This window comes from Suncus etruscus, chromosome 6 (genome assembly GCF_024139225.1).
Source record: "Suncus etruscus isolate mSunEtr1 chromosome 6, mSunEtr1.pri.cur, whole genome shotgun sequence".
Taxonomy (NCBI): Eukaryota; Metazoa; Chordata; class Mammalia; order Eulipotyphla; family Soricidae; genus Suncus; species Suncus etruscus.
This window is the reverse complement of record NC_064853.1, coordinates 95,798,509-95,821,560: the sequence shown is the minus strand read 5'-3', so window position 1 is coordinate 95,821,560 and position 23,052 is coordinate 95,798,509. Positions and strand designations below refer to the sequence as shown.

Sequence of the window (23,052 nt, the reverse complement as noted above, 5' to 3'; positions counted from 1 at the left end):
CCTGAGCCTCAATGGATGTGGCACAAAAAACAAACCACCCTAGCAAATTACCCTAACACCAAAAAGAAAGTCTATGGGACATTCTTCTAGTCTCCCATTACATATCTCTATATTTTTTTGTACCTTGCTTTCTACTTTTGTTTGTTCTTGGACACACCCATCAATGCTCAGGTCTTTTTCCTGGCTTTGCACAAAGGAATGACTCCTGGTGGTGCTCAAGGGACTTAAGGGATGCCTGGGACCAAAACCTAGTTGACCATGTACTAGGCAAGCACTCTGCACTGTACTATCTCTCTGTCCTGCCCCTTATTTAAAAAATACTACCTCTTATGCTATTGTTCTGGCCCCTATGATATTTTTTTTTTTTTTTTTTTTTGGTTTTTGGGCCACACCCTGTGATGCTCAGGGGTTACTCCTGGCTATGCGCTCAGAAGTTGCTCCTGGCTTCTTGGGGGACCATATGGGACGCCGGGGGATCGAACCGTGGTCCGTCCTAGGCTAGCGCAGGCACCTTACCTCCAGCGCCACCGCCCGGCCCCTATGATAGACTTTTTAACCTAGAAGAAAAAAGCATAATTGTAGTTGTAAAATCAATCCAGATTTCTCTGTCTCTGAACTTGGAACTTTCGTGGGGGAGGGTGTCAGATAGTATGCATTTGATAATGGAAATTATTCATCACAAATACATTGACTTCTGTTTTCACACACACACACACACACACACACACACACACACACACACACACACCCTTTTGGTTCACAGTCTAAAAATTAGCCAATATTTGATAATGTTTAGAAATCCAAAGAGCACAAGTTATTCACTTTTGAAGATCTTTATTTCTAGCCTTTGTAAAGACATAGGAATGTCTACCAGGGGACAAAACAATGGGTAGCAAACTTGAAAATGCACTGGAGTGCCCTAGGATGTTTGTTAAAAAAAAAAAAAAAAAAAAAAAGGACTTCTACCCCAGAGAGAGAGTGTGTGTGTGTGGGGGTCAAAGGTGAGATCCTGGAATCTCTAGTAGAATCTTAACATTTATTCAGCTTCAGGTGGTTCAAGGAGCATGTGTTGCTAAGTATTGTCTTTTTTTTTTTTTTTTTTTTTTTTTGGTTTTTGGGCCACACCCGGTAACGCTCAGGGGTTACTCCTGGCTATGCGCTCAGAAGTTGCTCCTGGCTTGGGGGACCATATGGGACACCGGGGGATCAAACCTCGGTCCGTCCAAGGCTAGCGCAGGCAAGGCAGGCACCTTACCTTTAGCGCCACCGCCCGGCCCGTAAGTATTGTCTTAAATGAAGGTAGTTGTCAAATTGTGTGTGTGTGTGTGTGTGTGTATGTGTCCCAGAGATAGAACCTAGGGTTTCAAACATGTGGAGCATGTGCTCTATCACATGGCCCCTCTTGTAAATAGCTATTTTATAATTATCCCTTTCCCCTTTACTGTTGTTTGTTGTTGACACTATTGTGATGAGTGGGGTTGACTACATCCCTGGCAGTGGTGCTTGCAGGAAGTCACACATCAGTCACACACACTTGTTCCTTGTGCTCACTGAGGTTTGCACCTCTGAAGTTGCAGCACACATGTTCCCCAAGGCTTGAACTTTTAGTTGAGACACAAAAGTTCTAGTTGTGATGCTTATCACAGGTATCTGTAGTGGTATTTATAGCAATCACATTGCCTAGCTGTGACACCCAATATCTTCTAAGTTGTGCTCATTGGAGGTTGTACCTCTTTTTGTGCTGCTTACACTTAGCTGTGGCACTGCCTTAAATCATTAGGTGCCAGAAACTGCAGTCAGCAGAGCTGCCTGGCACATATGGGACACTGGGGATTTGAACTTGTGACCTTATGCTATCAAGACATTTGCTTTAAGCCTCATTGCTTTTTCTTCAGGTTGTCATAAATAAATGTTTACTTAATTTACTTAATTGATTAATTAATTAATCGTGAGCTTTGCACCCAGCTTGCACCCGGCAGTGCTCAAGGATCACTCCTAGTGGGTTCAGGGGGATCACATGGGATGCTGACGATCACATGCAAGACAAACACCCAGTCCACTGTACTAATTTTTAGTTCTGCTAGCAGCTGGGAATGTGACTTGGTGATCAAACACGGGCCTTGAATATGTGGAGTCCTGGGTTTGATCCCTATAATTAAAGAGGAAATAAAGGGAAGGGAAGAGAGTTAGTTTTTTTCCCCTCGGCCCCAGAGTTAATATTTTGACCTTTGGCAATTTGTAACAATGGGTAGAAAGTAATTCCCATGAGAACTGTTTATTTGGATTTTGAAAAGGCACTCCAGGTGGGGTGTGTGTGTGTGCTGCTATAAGGTAAGAGGGAGTGGGTGTGAGTATGCATATTTATTCACATGATTCAGAATAAGAATGAGGAAATCTGGCAGATCAGCTCATTTGTTTTTTCTGTCATATTCTAAAGAAATGCAGTTGGTGGGTAAAAGCAGAGATGGCTTGCCAACCTCAAGGGCCTTGTGCCCAGGTGTTGTTTGCCTGTTCTGTTCACAGGGTGAAAGAGAAATAAAGTTATCACCTTGAGCACATTATAGTCCTAGTAAAAGATAGTTTTGTTAGGCTGAAATCAGTGTGTTACTTGGCATAAAAAAAAAGTAATCACTGAGGAGTCAGAGCGATAGCACAGGTATGACTTTTATCTTACAGGCGGCTGACCTGGATTCCATCCCTGGAACTACATATGGCACCTGGAGCCCGCCAGGAGTGATCTCCAAGTGCAAGGCCAGGAGTAAACCCTGAGCACTGCTGGCTCCAAACCAAAGTATTCACTTAGACACTTGAAGTTTCAAAAATGGAATGGCATTTCAGAGTAGGAACATGTCCCCTCATCCTTAAACTTCTCTTAAAAATAATCATTTTTGGGCCCGGAGAGATAGCACAGCGGCGTTTGCCTTGCAAGCAGCCGATCCAGGAGGACCAAAGGTGGTTAGTTCAAATCCCGGTGCCGGGCCGGAGAGATAGCATGGAGGTAAGGCGTTTGCCTCTCATGCAAAAGGTCATCGGTTCGAATCCCGGTGTCCCATATGGTCCCCCGTGCTCGCCAGGAGCGACTTCTGAGCATGGAGCCAGGAGTAACTCCTGAGCACTGCCGGGTGAGACCCCAAAAAAAAACAAAAAACAAAAAAAACAAATCCCGGTGTCCCATATGGTCCCCCGTGCCTGCCAGGAACTATTTCTGAGCAGTCAGGAGTAACCCCTGAGCACCGCCGGGTGTGGCCCAAAAACAAAAACAAAACAAAAACAAAAACAAACAAAAATAATCATTTTCTAATTTCTCCAATGCAAAACTTTTTTTTGTTTGTTTGTTTTTTGGGCCACACCCGTTTGATGCTCAGGGGTTACTCCTGGCTAAGCACTCAGAAATTGCCCCTGGCTTGGGGGAACCATATGGGACGCCAGGAGATCTAACCGCTGTCCTTCCTTGGGTAGCGTTTTCGAGGCAGACACCTTACCTCTAGCGCCACCTCTCCAGCCCCCAATGCAAAACTTTTAAGCTGAGGAAATGTTTATATCTGGGACTTCTGGAAATTCCTTCCAAACAGTGTTTGTAGATAAATCTAAAAGTGTGGTCAAGTGCAGGTAATTAGCCAGTTCAGTGTCACAAGTGAGGGCAGCTCCCAGACTCTCTTTTTTTTTAATTTTTATTTTGATCATAATGGCTTACATATCTTTCACAGTAGTATTTTAGGTACATATCAACATTGAATCAGGGAATACCCATCACCAAATTTGTCCTCCCCATCCCAGTTCCCCTTCTGCAACCCATATACCCCACCATCACCCCCCGGACTACTAGAGTAGATGGTCCCCTCTTTGTCCAGCTCACTATTAGTGATTATATATCTGTTTGGTCCTGGTACCCTCCCCTGTTTCCCCCTCTATTTAAGAAGTGGAGCTAGATAAATCGAGTTATGTGGTTTTGTTTGAAGGAAAGAAAAGCAATAAATACAAAATAAGAAGAAAAAAAAGAAGTCAAATATGCTGAAAATAGGCGGAGTCCTTCCAGAGGATTTCAACCTCAGTTTGAGAGAGGATGTGAAAAAGGCAATTGAAACACCACCACAATATAGAAAGAAATATCAAATTAAATATTCAGTGAGCACCACAGCAATAAAGACAAGCACCACACAACAGTCTCAGTTCTGAAATCAACTCATGCCAGAGTGCAAAAAGAAAGAGAAAGATAAAATAAAATAAAATAATATTGGAGACATTAATTTCAATCTCTACATTAATATAAAGACGTCAAAAATATATCAATCGATAAATAAATATGTGGAAAAATGATTGTTTTGTGCTTTTTTTTTCTTTTCCCCCCTTCATAGGCACAGTAACTATTGGATTTAGATATATATTGGATATAGAGGAGATTCCCTTGGCCTAGGAGATACAGGGTTTCTCCCCCCCCCCCCCCCCAAGTATACTGTAATGGGATTAACTATAGACGCCTTGCATGATCATTTACTCTCCTCTCGGTGTTTTCGTGGTGTATGAAAGACTTCTGCTTCGTCATGGATGGTAAAATCAGACCTTTGTATCTAGAGATCTTGGTGACTGTGCAACTCAAGGAATGGAGCTTATGATGAAGTCTTTCTTTGTGGTTCTAGCAGTTCTGCTTCTTCAGTGTTGTTTTAATCCATCTTCTGTAGTTGGTAGTCTTGGTCATTATGTTGCTCCTAGGATGGATCCTGGGATAAAGTCTTTCGTTATGTTTCCGGAAGACCCGTTCAGTTGCGGTTGTCTCAGTCAGACTTCTGGAATTGGAGCTCTTGTTTGTTGAACAGATCGTAGACCAAAAGCTAGGCTAGAGCTTTTCGTTGCTGTTGATGTTGTTGTTGTTGTTGTTGGTCCCTGGATGTGTACTGTCCCGTCCTGGTTGTAACATTCAGTCATCTGTATATAGCAATCTTGGCTTTTGCACAGATCAAAGGGTGACATGTTTTCTGATTTTGTCTTATCGTTGGCTGATGAGGAAGGACAACTTGCTCTTAGATCAAGTTGTTCCCATTTCCTCGTTGTCAGGTTATCAATTTAGCACTGGCACATGTTGGCGTCAGAGCAGCAATATGAATGCCCTGGAGGGGATTGGGCTCCTGGAGCTGTTGTGGAGAACTCTGTCGTTTCTATGTCTGGGGTCCAGGAGTCAAGGCTGGATGGTCAGTGTCTAATTCTCTGGAGTCTAAGTTGTTTCCACATGACAGTCTCTCTTTCTTGAGACCAGCTGCCCATCCCTTTTCAGAACATGCCGCGTGACCCCTTTCCTGTCCCCTAACATAGGGCTCTATTCTGGGAAGGCCTTGGAGTCTAGGTGCCTTACCATGAACTTAAGTGCTAAAGAAGATGCTAACACATGTTGGCATCATGTTTGGGTTTGGGGGAAATGATAGCTTGTGCACGCCTGAGTCTTGAAGTGGAAACAAAGAGGTGTGAGTCAGGGTTGGGCTTGCTGAACTTCCTGACTGAAAGCTGCCAGGCCAGGGCAGCTTTGCTGGAATTCCTGGACTGTCACTTGGTTAGTGGCTTCAACTTCACTGACCCAAAGAAATGGCTCCTTTATGGCATTTCTTTTTTCCTTCCTTCCTTCCTTCCTTCCTTCCTTCCTTCCTTCCTTCCTTCCTTCCTTCCTTCCTTCCTTCCTTCCTTCCTTCCTTCCTTCCTTCCTTCCTTCCTTCCTTCCTTCCTTCCTTCCTTCCTTCCTTCCTTCCTCTCTCTCTCTCTCTCTCTCTCTCTCTTTCTTTCTTTCTTTCTTTCTTTCTTTCTTTCTTTCTTTCTTTCTTTCTTTCTTTCTTTCTTTCTTTCTTTCTTTCTTTCTTTCTTTCTTTCTTTCTTTCTTTCTTTCTTTCTTTCTTTCTTTCTTTCTTTCTTTCTTTCTTCCTTCCTTCCTTCCTTCCTTTCTTCTTTTCTTTTCATTGAATCACTGTGAGAGACAGTGCTAAAAGTTGTTGAGGGATGAGCTTTATAGAAAATTTCAACACCCATCCTTTCACCAGTGTCCATTAACAACTACCTATGTCCCCAATTTCCCTCCCATTCCTCCACATCTCTGCCTCCCCAGCCTGCTAAATGGTTGATATTTTTCTTTTCTCTCCCCCTCTTTTTGTGGAGGGACCTTGGTTTTCAGTAACATGCATAGCACTTTACCACCTTTCAGCACCTGGTTTTGGCCATAGTGGGTTCTTTCATTTTTAATCAGCTGACTTAGCCTCATGGAGAAGTTTAAGGTGAACTACTTTTGCTTAGTGATGTCCACAGAATCTCAGAACCTTCCCTCCACTTGCCCACACAGTTTCTTCATATATGATGCTTCTCTTCCACCACCAAATTATCTTCCTTTTGTTGTTATTTTTGTTGTGACTAGGAGTCTGTCCATGATTGGTTATGATATTTACCCAGGATCACACTTTAGTTGTAGTGCTCAAACTCACTTGAGATTTCACGATGGATCCCAGATAGTAGAACCATAGTCAGGGCTGCATGTGGGAGACACCAGGGATCAAACTCTCAACATCACATTTGCAAGATAGTACTTTGCCACTGAGCTAGCCCTATGACCCCATTGGTGGTTATTTCTATCAATTACTCCCTTTTATTTATTTATTTTTTGGTCACACCAAGCAGTATTCTAGGCTTATTCCTGGTTCTACACTCAGGGATCATTCTTGGCAGTGCTTAGGTGACCATATGAGGTTCCAGGGATCAAACTCAGTTGGCTGCATACAAAACAAGTGCCTATCTACTGTACTATTGCTTCAACTCTTCTATAATTCTATCTTCTGGTTGTTTTTTTTTTGTTTTGTTTTGTTTTTATTTTTGGGTCACACTTGGCAGCGCTCAGGGGTTACTCCTGGCTCTATGCTCTGAAATAGCTCCTGACAGGCTCAGGGGACCATATGGGATGCCAGAATTTGAACCACCGTCCTTCTGGGTGCAAGGCAAACACCCTACCTCCTTGCTATCTCTCCAGCCCCTCTATCTTCTGTGTTTACCAACACTTCTTTGGATATGAATATCTCCTCTTTTTGAAGAAATGCCACTTCCCCCACATCAAAAATGTGGAAAGTGTAAATAAGTTTCTCACTAAGCGGGCAGAAGCTAAAAATCTAGAACTGTATCAACAGAGTCAGTTCCCAGCCATTGTCTGTCAGCAAAGGATTCTCTTGTCTAATAATCATCTTTATCTCAGGAAACCACTGTCCAACTGGTACTCATGAAATAAGTTATTCTAGGGAAAGAGATAGAATTTCTTTCTGTCTCCACTCCTCATCTCCCGTAAAGTAAGGAAAGTCAGTGGTTCAAAGTGAGATGTACTGCCTATCAAGAGGGCAGTTTATTCAATATGGAGATTCCTCAAAAAACTGAAAATTGAGCTCCCAGATGATCCAGCTATACCACTCCTAGGAATACACCCTAGGAACACAAAAAAAAAAAATTCAAAAATGCCCTCTGCATGCCTATGTTCATTGCTCCTCTATTTACAATAGCCAGAATCTGGAAACAACCCAGATGCCCTTCAACAGATGAATGGCTAAAGAAACTGTGGTACATATACACAAAGGAAAACTATGCAGCTGTCAGGAAAAATTAAGTTATAAAATTTTCTTATACATGGCTGGATATGGAAACTATTGTGCTGAATAAAATGAGTCCAAGGGAGAGAGATAGAGACAGAATAGTCTCACTCAGCTGTGGGGTTTAAGAAAAATAAAATAATATAGTATAATACCCAGAGACAATAGAAAAGGGGGCTGGAAGGACCAGCCCATGATATAAAGCTTACCACAAAGATTGGTGAGTGCAGTTAGAGAATAACTACACCAACAGTTATTATGACAATGGTAAGTGAGTAATAGAAATAGAATGCCTATCTCAAAGACAGGAGGTGGGGAGACATGGGGTCAGTGATGGTGGGAAGGTTGCACTGGTAAAGGGGGTGAAACCCAACTACAAACATGTTTGTGATCATGGTGTTTACTAATAGAGATATTAATAAATATTAATAAACAAACAAAAATAAATAAAATAATAAATCAAATATATAGATTACCTGAAAAGTCCAATTCTCTCTGACTGAGATGAAGCCAAATAAGGGAAGTATTGAGTCCTTAAGCCTGATGGGAAAAGAAGGTGGGGTTATTTTACACAGAATAACTACAAATCCTCCCTTCTAATAGGCTGTTCACAGTGGAAGATTCACATTCACAGTTCAAGAATGTGACTCACTCTTTATGTATGAGGTCTTTGGTTTGATGTCCAGAATTCCCCCTTCAAAGTATTGTAAGTACAAGATGAGAGACTAGCGCCAATCTTTAGTCATCTCCAAACAACTTCCTTCTATGGAAATGCTAAATTTGTGATAACAACTTGTTTAGCTATATTTCATATACCATGTACTACATATACCCACTTAAAGTTTATAATTTAGTGGCTTTTGGTATATTCATCAATAATATGTGCCTATATTGTGGGAAGGGCCAACTCTTTCCCAATTAATTTTGGAGCATTCTCAAGACCTCAAAAACTAAAAGCAAAAAAACAACCTTAAAAACCCAAAACTCAGGGCCAGAGAGATAGCATGGAAGTAGCGTATTTGCCTTGCATGCACAAGAATGGTGGCTCTAATCCTGGCAACCCATATGGTCTCCCAAGCCTGCCCGGGGTGATTTCTGAGCATGGAGCCAGGAGTCACCCCTGAGTGCTGCCGAGTGTGACCCCCCCAAAAAAAATAATTCCCAAAACTCAGTACTCGGCTAGCCCATCCCTATCTCTCCACCTCCCCTTATTCTTCAGCCTTAAGTAGCCATTTTTTACTTTTTATCTTTTTAGATTGTCCTATTTTGGCAATTTTATATGAATGCTGACATTTATAGCTGGTTACCAGCTTATGACACTAAAGTGTTTTCAAGATACATATATGGTGTGTGTGTGTGTGTGTGTGTGTGTGTGTGTGTGTGTGTGTGTGTGTATCTGTCTGTCTGTCTGTCTAGGAATCAAACCCAGGGCCTCCTACATTTAAAGTATGTGCTCTTCCTCTGAGTTTTGTCCCCAGCAAGATTCATCTAATTGTGTTTTTCATATTCTCTTCCTCCTCTCCCTTTCCTTTGTTGCTGTTGTTGATGTTGTGATGACTGGGAGTTGCATACATGCCTGGATGTAGTGCCTGTCCATTTTATTTTATTTTAATTTATTTTGTGTTTGTTTTTTTTGGCCACACCTGGTGACACTCACGGGTTATTCCTGGCTATGGACTCAGAAATCACTCCTGGCTTGGGGGATCCTATGGGACGCCAGGGGATCGACAAGGCAGACGCCTTACTCCCTGTGCCACCACTCCAGCCCCTATTTTATTTTACTTTATTTTATTTTATTGATCACATCTGGATGTGCTCAAGGCATAACTCTTGGCTCTGAACTCAGGGGAACGTATAGCATCAATTACATGCAAGATGTCTAACTGCATTGTCATTTTAGCCGCCAGGGCTTGCTTATTTTAGCTGTGATGCTCAACTCAGGTTGCGGAGCTTGCACATGTGGTATTCTCTGAAGTTCACTTTCTTTTAGTTCTGGTACTCTCAAAGAAAGATTTTACTTAAGAAGGGGTATATATTTACTCTGTGAGGGAAAAGATGAATTTCTCAGAGAGAGAAAGAACATTGATAAACTTACAAATGATATCCACAAGCTACATTTTTCTAGATCCTAAGGAAGGGGTGCAAAAGAATTAGTATTTCAGTTAGAAAAGGGGTGAACAATGAGATGAAATAACCTGCATTTTTGGGCTGGAGCCATAATACTTTGTGTAAGGCCTTGGATTTGGTTTTATCTTGTGTTTACCTAATGTTGGATTCTGGAACAGAATATGGTCCCTGAACACTACCAGGAGTGATCCCTGAACATAGTGCCAGGATTAAGCCAAGAGTGGTACAAAAAAAAAAAATAACAAATCTACATTTCTGAGTAATGGTAAAATTTTTCCTTTAGGCTCATCAGGACTTAAATGATTATTTCATTCCAAGATGAACTTAATGAATTAGACCAACTTTAGACATGTTAAGAAAAGTGTATTTTTTTCTTTTTGGTTTTTGGTTCACATACAGTAATTATCAAGGCTTACTCTTGGCTCTGAACTCAGGCATTACTCCCAATGGTACTTGGAGGGTCATATGGGATGCTTGCTGGGGATCAAACCTGGGTTGACCACATTCAAGGCATGCACTATACTCTTTCTTCATCTCACCCCTATTATCATTTTGAAGAGTTCAATTCTACATTTGAGAACTAACGGATATTTAATTAGCACCCCAAAGTACCTCATATATAAATAATAAAATACATACCTAATTAACACTACAGGAATAATGTATAATTATTTCCTAAGTTTTAATAAAAATCAAAAGAAATGCTAGTTTATTGAAACATTAATTTTTTAGATTTTTCTTTGGTTAATGACTACCCTGGACATGTGCTTCTTGAATAAATAACTGATCATTCAAATCAATTACCTAGAAAATGTTAAAAAAATTTTTTTTTGGTTTTTAGACCACACCTTGTGATACTCAGGGGTTACTCCTGGCTATACGCTCAGAAATCACTCCTGGCTTGGGGACCATATGGGACACCGGGATTCGAACCATTTTCGTCCAGGATCTTTTGTATGTAAGGCAAACTCCCTATGGCTGTGCTATTGCTCTGGCCCCGAAAATATTTAATTTTTATGACCTAAATAATTGTCCTAAAGAAGTTAATGTCTCAGTGCTGGAGCAATAACACAACAGGTAGCACAACTTGCTTTGCACTTGGCTGATCTGGGTTTGATCCCCAGCATTCCATATGGTCCTCTGAGCCTGCCAGTGGTGATTTCTGGTTATTTTATGTGCAAGACCAACACATTACCTGCTTTGGCCTCTGTAGAAGGGAATTTTGGGTTTTTTTGGGTCACACCCGGTGGTGCTCAGGGGTTACTCCTGGCTGTCTGCTCAGAAATAGCTCCTGGCAGGCACGGGGGACCATATGGGACACCAGGATTCGAACCAACCACCTTTGGTCCTGGATCAGCTGCTTGCAAGGCAAACACCGCTGTGCTATCTCTCCAGGCCCGTAGAAGGGAATTTTGATAAGTACATTTGAGTAATGTTTTTTTTCTGGCCTCAATATGTTTCATATAGCTCCAGGAAGTACCGTCTGACATATTGACATCATTATGAATTTTTTTTTTTTTATGGAGGAAACGGAAACCCAGATTAGGTCACCAATTAACAGGGATCTCATGGGCAATGAAGGTAGTGGACTTCAAACTCATGTCTGACTCTAAAAAGAAACTGTGATCTTTCCAGATATTTTGTTTGTTTGAGATATTTGATCCAAGTTAACAAACATTTTCTTTAAAGAACCAAAGTATTTCATGTTTTCATCTCTGTGGGTCATTTGGTAACTTGCAAAACTACTCAGCAGAAGTACTGTTATAACTACTCCTGACAGCAGGAGAACAGACATTAATAACCGGAAATGGGTCTGGCTGGATTGCCACAGTTAATCAAGCATTATATTAAAATAAAGCATCTCAGGCCCAGATGCATTTTCTTGGAAAATGTTAGTACTAGATTTCCTTCAGACTGCTACTTTTCATTTTATGGGGAGGCAATAAGTGATAATCAGCCTGTCTCTCCTTATTGGGTGAATGGCATCAGGCATCCCGTTGTAATTTTCCACTGGCATTTCAAAGTAATTGACTTTCAAAATAATGTGAAAGGAAAGTCAAAGTTTCTCCTGTTTCAAATAAACTGGAAGAGAAGAGGTTAGATTTTAGAAACCAGTTTAACATGTTCTATGGTTATCTAGTTAGACTGTGTTCACACTGGAAGAAAACTTGACTTGGTAACAAAACCAAACAAAAATAAGCCCAAAGGGGTCTGCTTTCTGAAGACATCACACAATTATTTATTTTATTTTTTATAATTTTTATTTGGGGCCAGGGTTTGAACATTTCTTGGCTCTGTTACTGAGAGATCACTCCTGGCAGGGCTCATAGAACCAAATGTGGTGCCAATCATCAAACCTGAATTAATGATTTTAGAAATATCAGGCTGTGGGCTGGAACCAGCATAAGAGAGAAAGCTTCAAAGGTCTGGAGCATGTATTTTGCATGCTAGAGTCCTAGGCTTGATCCCTTGAACCACATAGTTTCATGAGTAGCACCTGCGAATACTTAGGAGTAGCCTTGAGTAACTTTGGGTGAGGACCCCCTTAAAAAAAGAATACTAGCATAAAATTGAACATAAAGAACTGTGTTCACGGGGATAAACAAATTTGTTTGTTTGGAGCCACATGAGGCAGTACTCAGGGGTTACTCTTGCCTCTGTGCACAGAATTTACTCCTGGCAGACTTGGAACCATATGGATGCCTGGGACTGAACTTGGGTCAGCTACTTACAAGGCAAACACCCTACCTACTGTGCTATCCTTAAGGACCAAGAGTAAACAAATTTGCTATTTACAAATATTGAGCTCTCAGATTATCTGAGAATAGCTTCCTACATGGAGAGGTCCTCTGATATGAGAGACAGTGACATGGGCAGAGATTAAGTCACAGCATAGTCCCTGCCCTCCAGAAGCTTAAAATAATTAGTAACATGGTCAAATAAAATACATTTTATATTGATCAATGGAGGGAGTACAATCCCAGTGCTTCTGGGGAACTCTTCTCAAGAACTGTTTTGGAAGAAGGACAGGCAGTGCTGGCAATCGAACCAGAGTCAACAACATGCAAGGCAAGTAAGTGCTTTGGCCCTAGTGCTAGAGAAGGCTCAGCAAGTCAAGGAAGTGATTTGAGCCTTTGTATAAAATGGACAGATAAAGTGGACAGTTTCTACTCAAGTGTGCCTTGTGCTCAAAACTTCGTAAGTCTTCATTTAAACTGTCCAAGGTTTCCACTATGTGACTTTTGACACATTGAACATAACGTTGCTTTTCAGGTGGAAAATGAACTGGCAGAGCAGTTCAAAGTCCTCTTTTAGAAAGGGCTCTGACTAGTTCTTGGGTCTGACTCAGATGTAATTCATATTTGTGGCATTCTTTCCTGGGACAGGTAAGTGGCAAGGGAAAGATGACATAATTTCCCCAGGCCACATGGTGAATCAGTTCCACAGCCAAGAGTGAAACGCATTTTTACTCAAGACTGACGCTGAAAGACTTGGCCCTCCTCTATTGATTAATAAAGTGACTCATTAAGCCGTAAATTAATTCACTTTGGGACTTGCTCTACGGGCACCAGAGAGAATTCAGCCCACGTTCCCCAGATGCATGCTATCTCCAGGAAGAGTAACGTGAGAGGTGCCAACAGATGGAGAAAATAGGTCGATGAATAAGCTAATTGGGCTTCTGGGCAGAGAAAGGGTGACCATAGCCAGCAAGACTGCTGTACTGGACACAATACTGAGAAGTTAGTCAAGAGTAGAACTTTAGTGTTCTCATCATACACACAGAAAGAATGAGGGGATGGATGAATATGTTAAACCATACTGCAGGGGCCGGAGAGATAGCATGAAGGTAAGGCGTTTGCCTTTCATGCAGAAGGTCATTGGTTCGAATCCCGGTGTCCCATATGGTCCCCCGTGCCTGCCAGGAGCAATTTCAGAGCATGGAGCCAGGAATAATCCCTGAGCACTGCCGGATGTGACCCAAAAACCACACACACACACACACACACACACACACACACACACACACACACAAAACCATACTGCAGTTTCACAATATACAACGTATGAAATCATCTCAATATACACCTTAAGCTGACACAATGTTGTTTGTCAAATATATTTTGATAAGGGTGGAGAAAAGAAAGACCAGGTTAACAGAAAGTAAACATCATTGCCCATACTTCTTGACAGAGTAGAGAAAAAGGAGGACTATATAAATTGGAGCCTGTGCTTTTTCTTGAATTTACTTTTTTTTTTTTTTTTTTTTTTGTGGTCACACAAGCAGCACTCAGGGGTTACTCCTGGTTCTATGCTCAGAATTTACTCCTGGCAGGCTCTGGGGATCTATGGGATGCTGGGGATCAAACCTGGGTTGGCCTTGTGCGAAGCAAACATCCTACCCTCTGTGCTATTGCTCAGGCCTCAAATTTACTTAAGTTTTTAATTTATAAGTTTTTAATATATATGTAGACACACACACACACATATTTATTTATTTAAATTTATATTTATATTTTTTTTTTTTTTTTTTTTTTTTTTGCTGGAGAGTGAGCCTAAAGCCTGATGTGCTCTATCCTATTCCTAGGTTTGAATATAGATCAGGGGCTATATTCCTTGACCCTGAGCTATAGTCTTAGCCCCTAATCCTTATTTAGAAATAGTTTTATACTTACAGAAAGGCTCCCAGGGACAGAAGAGATATGAAGTTGGTATAATGGTTTTTCTTGCATGCACCCAACTTGGGTTCAATACCTGGCATTCCATATGGCCTCCTGAACACCATCAGGATTAATTCCTGAGTGCAAAGTCAGGAGTAACCCCTGAGCATTGCTGGGTGTGACCCAAAATAAAAAATAAAAAAATAAGCTCCCAGAACAAAATAAATTCACAAAACACAAATAATCTTTCATCTATTATTAACATCCCACTGCATGTATTTATTACTTGCTTTTACCCACCTCTAATTTGTTCTGAACCATTTTATATAACTAGCAATTTATTTATAAATACTTCCACTGTGTATTTTTGTATTTTCTTATAATTAGGATTTTTCTCAGATAACTATGGCTTAGTTAACAACTTTAATTAATCTAATGTTAATACAATATTATTGTACAGTATTTTTAATTAAACTTTTTTTTTTTTTTGGGCCACACCCGGTGGTGCTCAGGGGTTACTCCTGACTGGCTGCTCAGAAATAGCTCCTGGCAGGCACGGGGGACCATAGGGACACCAGGATTCGAACCAACCACTTTTGGTCCTGGATTGCTGCTTGCAAGGCAAACGCCGCTGTGCTATCTCTCCGGGCCCTTTAATTAAACTTTTAAGTTAAAATAAAAATAATTTGGGGTGTCACAGCAGGTAGTGCTTGGGGCTTAATTCTGGCTCTGTTCTCAGGGGTCACTCATTGCTGGGCTAGGGGGAATCATATGGGGTGCTGAGAATTAAATCTTGGTCAGTAACATGCAAGACAAGTGTCCTATCCACTGTACTATCTCTCTGACCCCTCTAATATCCAACTTTTGCTAATTGACCCAATAATTAATTTTTCCCATTACAGAGCTCAGTCTAAAATTGTGCAAGATCTGCCTCTACTTATGCTGTCTTTTTATTGCCTGTAATTTTTTTTTTTTTTTTTTGGTTTTTGGGCCACACCCGGTGACGCTCAGGGGTTACTCCTGGCTATGCGCTCAGAAGTCGCTCCTGGCTTGGGGGACCATATGGGACGCCGGGGGATCGAACCACGGTCCGTCCTAGGCTAGCGCAGGCAAGGCAGGCACCTTACCTCCAGCGCCACCGCCCAGCCCCTTATTGCCTGTAATTTAGAGCATTTCCATTTCCTCTGTTATTGGACCATATATGTATTTTTAGGGGACTATATATGTATTTCAGCGGTACTTTTTGATACACAGAGGGAATTCCTGGCTCTGTGTTCAGAAGTGATTCCTGGTGGTTCGTGGGGGACCATATGAGGTGCCAGTATTTAAAACTAGGGTTTGAAGCCATCTTAGCTTTTCTGCTATGTCCCCAGTTCCTATGGGTCATATTTAAAAAATACACACTTCATGTTAAAAGATGTTTCAGGTTCAGAGCTGGAGAGATAGTAGAACAGGTAAGACAAGGCCAACTCCTGGCATCCATATGGTCACTAAACATAGGAGTAATTCCTGAAGGCAGAGTCAGGAGTAACTCCCAAACATCATGGGATGTGCCCCTCTCACCCATAAAAAGATGTTTTGGGTTCATTTTATGCTATTACACTTCTCATTTTCAACCTTCCTTCTATAATCATCCTTAGAGTTGATTCAGCAAAATATACTTAATAGTGATGCTTAGAGAGCAAAGGAAAGGAGGGTTCAGGAAATGCTGCCTGATCAACAGATTTAGATGCTATTGAGAACTGGGGGGGGGGGGGAGCCCATAACCTTCCCTATGACTGGACCTAATGGGGTGCTTGGGACACAAAGAGACACTTGGAAAATACAGACTCTGCCACTGGGTCTTCTGGGGGAAGATTTGTGAGAGTCTAGGACACTGTTCATAGATTATTGTGGTCTAACATGATAAACATGATGTTCATCCATACACTCAACACCCCTGAGATATTTTTCACTATACAGTCAGTGAAGTGCATAAAGAAATTTGGAGAATTCTGGGATGACTGTCCTTAGGGCTTGGAGAGTCAAGAAGTGCTTGTTGTGGTGACTTTGGCTTACACCTTTTAGAAAGATTCAGGAATATGTTTTTCCAGGTAAAGAATGGAGTCACAGCTTAAAAATTTCTGAATCCAGTATGGGTTTACAATTTCATTCTACTAGATTTAGTCCATAGCCAGGTGATATAGAGTGCTGAGATAGAACCAGAGAAGGGCAGTTCTTTTCTTCCCCACTTCCTCCCTGGCCCCATACTCCCCTCCCTTCCTCCCTTTTTTCCTTTCTCCCTTCCTTCTTTTCTTTCCTCCTTTCCTTCCTCCCTCCCTTTTTTCCTCCCTCCTTCCCTTGATGCTTCCTTCCTTCTCTCCTTCCCTTCCTCCTTCATTCCTTCCTTCCCTCTCTCCCTTCCTCCCTCCCTCCTTTTTCTATCTCTCTTGCTTCTTTCCTCCCTTCCTCCCTTATCCCCACTGTTTTATCGTCCCTCACTCACTTTTTTCTCTTTCTTCCCTCCTTCATACCATCTGTCCCTTTATTTTTAACTTCTTTCCCTGTCTCTCTTCCTTGCTTCCTTCCTCTCCACTGCCTCCCTTTCTCCCTTCTTTCCATTCTTCCTTCCTTTCCTTTTTCCTTTTGTTTCTTTCTTCCTTCCTTCCCCTTATGTCTTTCCTTTCTTCCCCTTTCTTCCTTCCTTCCTTTCTCTCTTGCTCTTTTTCTTTCTCTCCTTATTTCTTCCTTCTTTCTTTTTCTTTCTTCCTTCCTTCTTTCTCTTTCTTTCTTTTTCCTTTTTCCTTCCCTTCCTTCCTTCCTTCCCTTCCTTCCTTCCTTCCCTTCCCTCCTTCCTTCCCTTCCTTCCCTTCCTCCCTTCCTTTCCTCCTTCCTTCCTTCCTTCCTTCCTTCCTTCCTTCCTTCCTTCCTTCCTTCCTTCCTTCCTTCCTTCCTTCCTTCCTTCCTTCCTTCCTTCCTTCCTTCCTTCCTTCTTTCTTTCTTTCTTTCTTTCTTTCTTTCTTTCTTTCTTTCTTTCTTTCTTTCTTTCTTTCTTCTTTCTTTCTTTCTTTCTTTCTTTCTTTCTTCCTTCCTTCCTTCCTTCCTTCCTTCCTTCCTTCCTTCCTTTCCTTCCTTCCTTCCTTCCTTCCTTCCTTCCTTCCTTCCTTCCTTCCTTCCTTCCTTCCTTCCTTCCTTCCTTCCTTCCTTCCTTCCTTCCTTCCTTCCTTCCTTTCTTCTGGTTTTTGGGCCACATCCGGCGATGCTCAGGGGTTACTCCTAGCTGTCTGCTCAGAAATAGCTCCTGACAGGCACGGGGGACCATATGGGACATCGGGATTCGAACCAATGACCTTCTGCATGAAAGGTAAACGCCTTACCTCCATGCTATCTCTCTGGCCCCTCTTTCTTTCTTTCTTCTGTTTTACACACATATTTGTGGTCGGTCTCCTTAGTTGTATTGTTCACACATATGCTCACCAAGTGTGGCACTCCTGGCCAGTGTGCTCACACATCTCTAGTTCTGGTGCTTGCTGAAGGTCATACTTATTCTTTGCAGACTTGAAACACACACCTCATGACTGGGAAGACTGGGCACCATAGCTCAAGCACACTATATTGGCCAGAACCCCACTGAGCACCTGTGGGTGATACCAGGGATCAAACTCTGGGTTTCAAGCTTGCAGGGTAGAAGTTTTTGCCACTAAACCATTCCCTTAGCTCTGAGGTCAACACTGTGATGCCCAGTTAGAGAAAGAGCATTAATGATGCCATCTCATTTTCTTTCCAGACACAGATGAAGAATGTGCATCATTCACCAAACTGAGCATTCATAGTGCTGTAGTTGGGACCGAACTCGATGTAAGGTTGTTGCTCTACACAAGCGTAAACAGTAACTGTGCACAAATCATCAACTCCACATTTCTGGGGAAATTGAACGTCACCAAGAGAACCACCTTCATCATCCATGGATACCGGCCCACAGGGTCCCCTCCAGTGTGGATTGAGGATTTAGTTCAGGCTTTGCTTTTGGTTGAAGACCTGAATGTGATTGTAGTGGACTGGAATCGAGGAGCTACCACAGTCGTATACAATCATGCCTCGGCTAAAACCAGGAAAGTAGCAGAGATTCTGAAGATCTTTATCGACCGGATGTTGGTAAGAGAATTCACTTCAAGAATTCGGGGCCAAATTTAAATCAGGAGACTTAAAGTAAAAGATAATATTCAGTGCACAGGGGTCTGTTCTGCAGCACCTGGCAATTCTGAGTAAGTCCCTAGAAGATGGAGCAAAGGGCTGAAGATCTGATTTCTGGCCAAGGCAGGGATCCAGGACATGACATCAGGGTTTGATGTTTGACAGATTGGTCTGACTCTGGCTCTTCTTTCTACCTAAATGCTTGCCTTTGGGCACACCATCAATCCTGGACTTATCTCTGCAATCATAATAATGGCATTTTCTGGTCTGGAGTAATTAGTACAGTTGGATAGGGCATTTGCTTTGCATACAGACAACCTAGTCTCCAACCTTGGCATCACATATAGTCCCCAAGAACTGCCAAAAGTGGTTCCTGAGTGGAGAGTCAATAATTGGCCCTAAGCATCACTGGATGTGTCCCCCTGTCCCCCCCAAAAGTGGTGTCACTGGTGGATAGGGTGCTTGTCTTACTGTGGCCAAACTAGGTTCAATTTCCAATACTACATATGGTCCCCTGAGCCCTGTCAGTAGTGATCCCTGAGTGCAGAGCCAGGAGTAAGTCCTGAGCACTCCTGAGTGTGACACACAGATAAAATAATAATAATAATAATAATAATAATAATAATAATAATAATATTTTTTGGTAGGATTCTTATGTTACTTTCATGAAATCATGGGTAGATGTTTAGAAATATTTCTTTGATGTTGACAATTCACAAGTGTCTACAAATGTAGGTGATACTCTCACCATTTATGATGATGGTTGTCTTGTCATTCCAGGAAGAAGGCGCTTCCCTTGATGACATCTACATGATTGGAGTAAGCCTTGGAGCCCACATAGCTGGGTTTGTTGGAAAGATGTACAGTGGACAGCTGGGCAGAATCACAGGTGAAGCTTTTTGTGTATGGGTTTAGAACAGGCTGGTCTATGGGAGAACCTCATGCAGCAATCTCAGACCTTAGGTTTAAAAGCAGTTCTTCCACTTTCCTAACTAATTCTTACAAGACCACAGCAATATTGACCTCAGGTCATTTACATTTATAGTTGATAAAATGGATGTCTGCACAGATTAGTGGGAACCTAATTTCCTTCTAGCTAGAAAAACAGCTCTCTTGGGGATCTAACCTGTGCAGTCAATGCAGGCAGCTTCTTCCTTGCATCCAACCCAGGAGAGCTGGGACGACCTGCCCCAGGTGTTTGGGTCCCCAAGTTTCGTCACTGTCTCAAAGCAGGAAAATGAGATGGGAGCTTTGACCGCTGGGACTTGCTCTCTGAAATATCATCTTTCAGGTCAAACTCAAAGGAAAACACTCAGAAATGCAGCAGGTGACACTCCACGTGGAGATTATTGGACCATGTTCTCTTGCCTGGTACTCAGTAACTTTCCAAAACTGTTCCTTTGGCAGAATCCTCCCTCACTCTGAAAGAGCTCTTTTAAATCTAGAAACTCTAGGTGGTGAAGGGAAGGAGTTAAATGATATGACTGAGTACATGTGGGAGGAAACTTTTCAGGTCACAAGCCTAGTTATTTTTTGGCCTTGTTTTGTTTATTTTGAGGCCATACCTTGCAGTGCTCACTTGCTATTTCTGACTTTGTGCTATTGGTGGTGGTGGGTTCCCTCTGGATTTCTCAGATCATGTAGTGCCAGAGTTGGAGCTGGGTATCCTATATGTAAAGCATCTCTCTGGCTCTCTGAGCTGTTTTCTGGCCCTAGGCCCACACTCTGAGCCATGTTACTTAACTTGACAAGTAGGGCTGGAAATCTTTGCTCTACTCTCTTCTTTCTATCTCTCATCTCTATCTCTGTTTCTCTCTCTCTCTCTCTCTCTCTCTCTCTCTCTCTCTCTCTCTCTCTCTCTCTCTCTCTCTCTCACACACACACACACACACACACAATAGTAACTATGGCTGTTGTTTCCTCTAGCCCTGATACCTGAGGCCACATTCTTCTTGGCTGTTTTTCTTTCTCAATTTCACCCCAAATGCCAAATGACTTCATCTTCTTGTTTATCTAGAAAGTTTTACATTTTTAAGAATTAGTATGATGATGGGACTGGTACAGCAGGCAAGACACTTGCCTTGCAGGAAGTTAATTCAGCATCTATCCCCAACATCCCATATGGTCCCTTGAGTATCACTTGAGTACCACTAGGACTGAGTGAATGCAGAACTAGGAATAATTCCTGAGCATCACTAAGTGTGTCCTCCCCCCCAAAAAAAGAAACAAAACAAAAATCAATATGATGGTTTAGAAAAAAAATGACCCAACTTTAAAATGTTCTTTTTCCCATATGCATTTATAATCCAGAGGGTTCCTTGTTCTGTCCTTTAACTATTGGAAGTTCCTCACCTGGTGTGGGGGTCTTTTGCCAGGAGAGTATTTAGAGCATACATGTTCTCTAATAAAAAAAGAAAAAATAAATAAAAGGAGAAAGGGCTATTTGGAGGCTGAAGAAGAGAGGGAAGAGAGGGAAAACTTGAAAGAGAAGAAAGAACAAAATCCTAATCTGGGGCCCGGAGAAATAGCACAGCTGTGTTTGCCTTGCAAGCAGCCGATCCAGGACTAAAGGTGGTTGGTTCGAATCCCGGTGTCCCATATGGTTCCCCATGCCTGCCAAGGGCTATTTCTGAGCAGACAGCCAGGAGTAACCCCTGAGCACCGCCGGGTGTGGCCCAAAAACCAAAAAAAAAAAAAAAAAAAGAAAACCCTAATCTGTAGTGTTTGCTGATTTTCATGACTAGTTTCAGGCTCCTGACCTGACCTCAATCTCGAGTGTCCTGAGCACAGACAGCTTCAGAGGTAAAGCAGTTTTTCTCCTCACATCTGAGTGGGAAAAGAATGATTGTGGAAAAAACATAGTGTGGGATTTGGTCCTTTCTTCTCCCTTTTCTTTTTACCTCACATCTAGATCCATCTTCCGGTCATCCTTCCTGTTAAATTCCCTAGTAGATCAGTAGATCACAGAGGTGGAGATACAGATACATGGATTTAAAGATTTTAGGAATTTACATCATATGGTAGTTAAACTTATCCTAAAGCTAATTGTGTATAGGGGCTGGAAATTCAACAACAGAGAACATACTTGGAATGAATGAGGTTCTGGCTTGGATCCCGGGCACCACAAACAAACAAAGCAAATTAAAAATTCTTTTTTTTTTTAACAATTGTCACTAGATTTTTTTTTATTTAACCAAAAAATATGGAATGCTTCATGAATTTGCGTGTCATCCTTGCGCAAGGGCCATGCTAATCTTCTTTGTATCATTCCAATTTTAGTATATGTGCTGCCGAAGTGAGCACACAAATTAAAAATCCTTAACAATCACTGTGGAGGGCCCGGAGATATAGCACAGCGGTGTTTGCCTTGCAAGCAGCTGAGCCAGGACCTAAGGTGGTTGGTTTGAATCCCAGTGTCCCATATGGTCCCCCGTGCCTGCCAGGAGCTATTTCTGAGCAGACAGCCAGGAGTAACCCCTGAGCACCGCCGGGTGGGTGTGACCCCCCAAAAAAAAAAAAAGAATCACTGTGGAGGGGCTGGAGTGGTGGTGCAAGCACAAAGTGACTGCCTTGCCCGTGCTAATGTAAGACTGACAGCGGTTTGATCCCCGGTATCCCATATGGTCCCCCAAGCCAGGATCGATTTCTGAGCACCTGGTTAAGAGTAACCCCTGAGCATCACCTGGTGTGGCCCCACCCCCCTCAAAAAAAAGAATCACTGTGGTGATGTTGGTTATAATTCAGTTTAACAAATCAAAATTTCTGGGTCTGAGGACTCATACTTTTTTTTTTGATGATCAAACCCCATCAGGTGGTCTACCTGCTATATTATTGTTCCATACCCCTTGCCCCCTAATATTTTTAAGATCTCATAATTCTTGGGCTGGAAAGATAATATAGGAGATAAGTATTCTACTTTGCCTGTGGCTGACCTTTATTCAGTTCTGAATACCACTTATAGTTCTCCAAGCACTGTTAGGAGCCACCCCAAAGCATATTGCAAAAAATAGTCACTAAGCACTGCCAAGTGTGACCCATATCCTCCAAATCTCAAAATTCTTAGATATTTCAATGATAATATATGAAAATGCTGGGTAGATTAACTGGATTAATATATATTAATTTTTCTTGTTTCTTGAAGTGGCTGCTAGAAAATTTAAAACAAAGCATTTAAAACATATTTCTGATAATATTACCCGAAGGAATTCATGATAATTTTAGATATGGAAGCAAGTGACCCCTGAAACTACATGCAAAATATTGGTTGTATTTTCTGGGGGAAAGTGCAGATTTTTTTTTTTTTTTTTGGTTTTTGGGCCACACCCGGTGGTGCTCAGGGGTTCCTCCTGGCTGTCTGCTCAGAAATAGCTCCTGGCAGGCACGGGGGACCATATGGGATACCGGGATTCGAACCAACCACCTTTGGTCCTGGATTGGCTGCTTGCAAGGCAAACACCACTGTGCTATCTCTCCGGGCCCGAAAGTGCAGAATTTTT

General features: G+C 42.0%; 1 protein-coding gene and 1 non-coding gene across 2 annotated transcripts in view; one reads left to right on the top strand and one right to left on the bottom strand.

Moving 5' to 3' along the window:
• Positions 1-13,383: 13,383 nt before the first annotated feature.
• The window catches only part of LIPH (lipase H), a 30,880-nt gene continuing 21,211 nt past the window's right edge, over positions 13,384-23,052 (top strand). The window contains exons 1-3 of the mRNA XM_049775605.1: positions 13,384-13,465; positions 18,150-18,517; positions 19,337-19,445. Coding sequence (XP_049631562.1) covers positions 13,384-13,465; positions 18,150-18,517; positions 19,337-19,445 — 559 coding nt within the window. The remainder of the gene's footprint in view (positions 13,466-18,149; positions 18,518-19,336; positions 19,446-23,052) is intronic.
• Positions 21,753-21,859, bottom strand: LOC126012955 (U6 spliceosomal RNA). Its single transcript, XR_007497296.1, has one exon. It is a non-coding gene; the product is annotated as a U6 spliceosomal RNA (small nuclear RNA).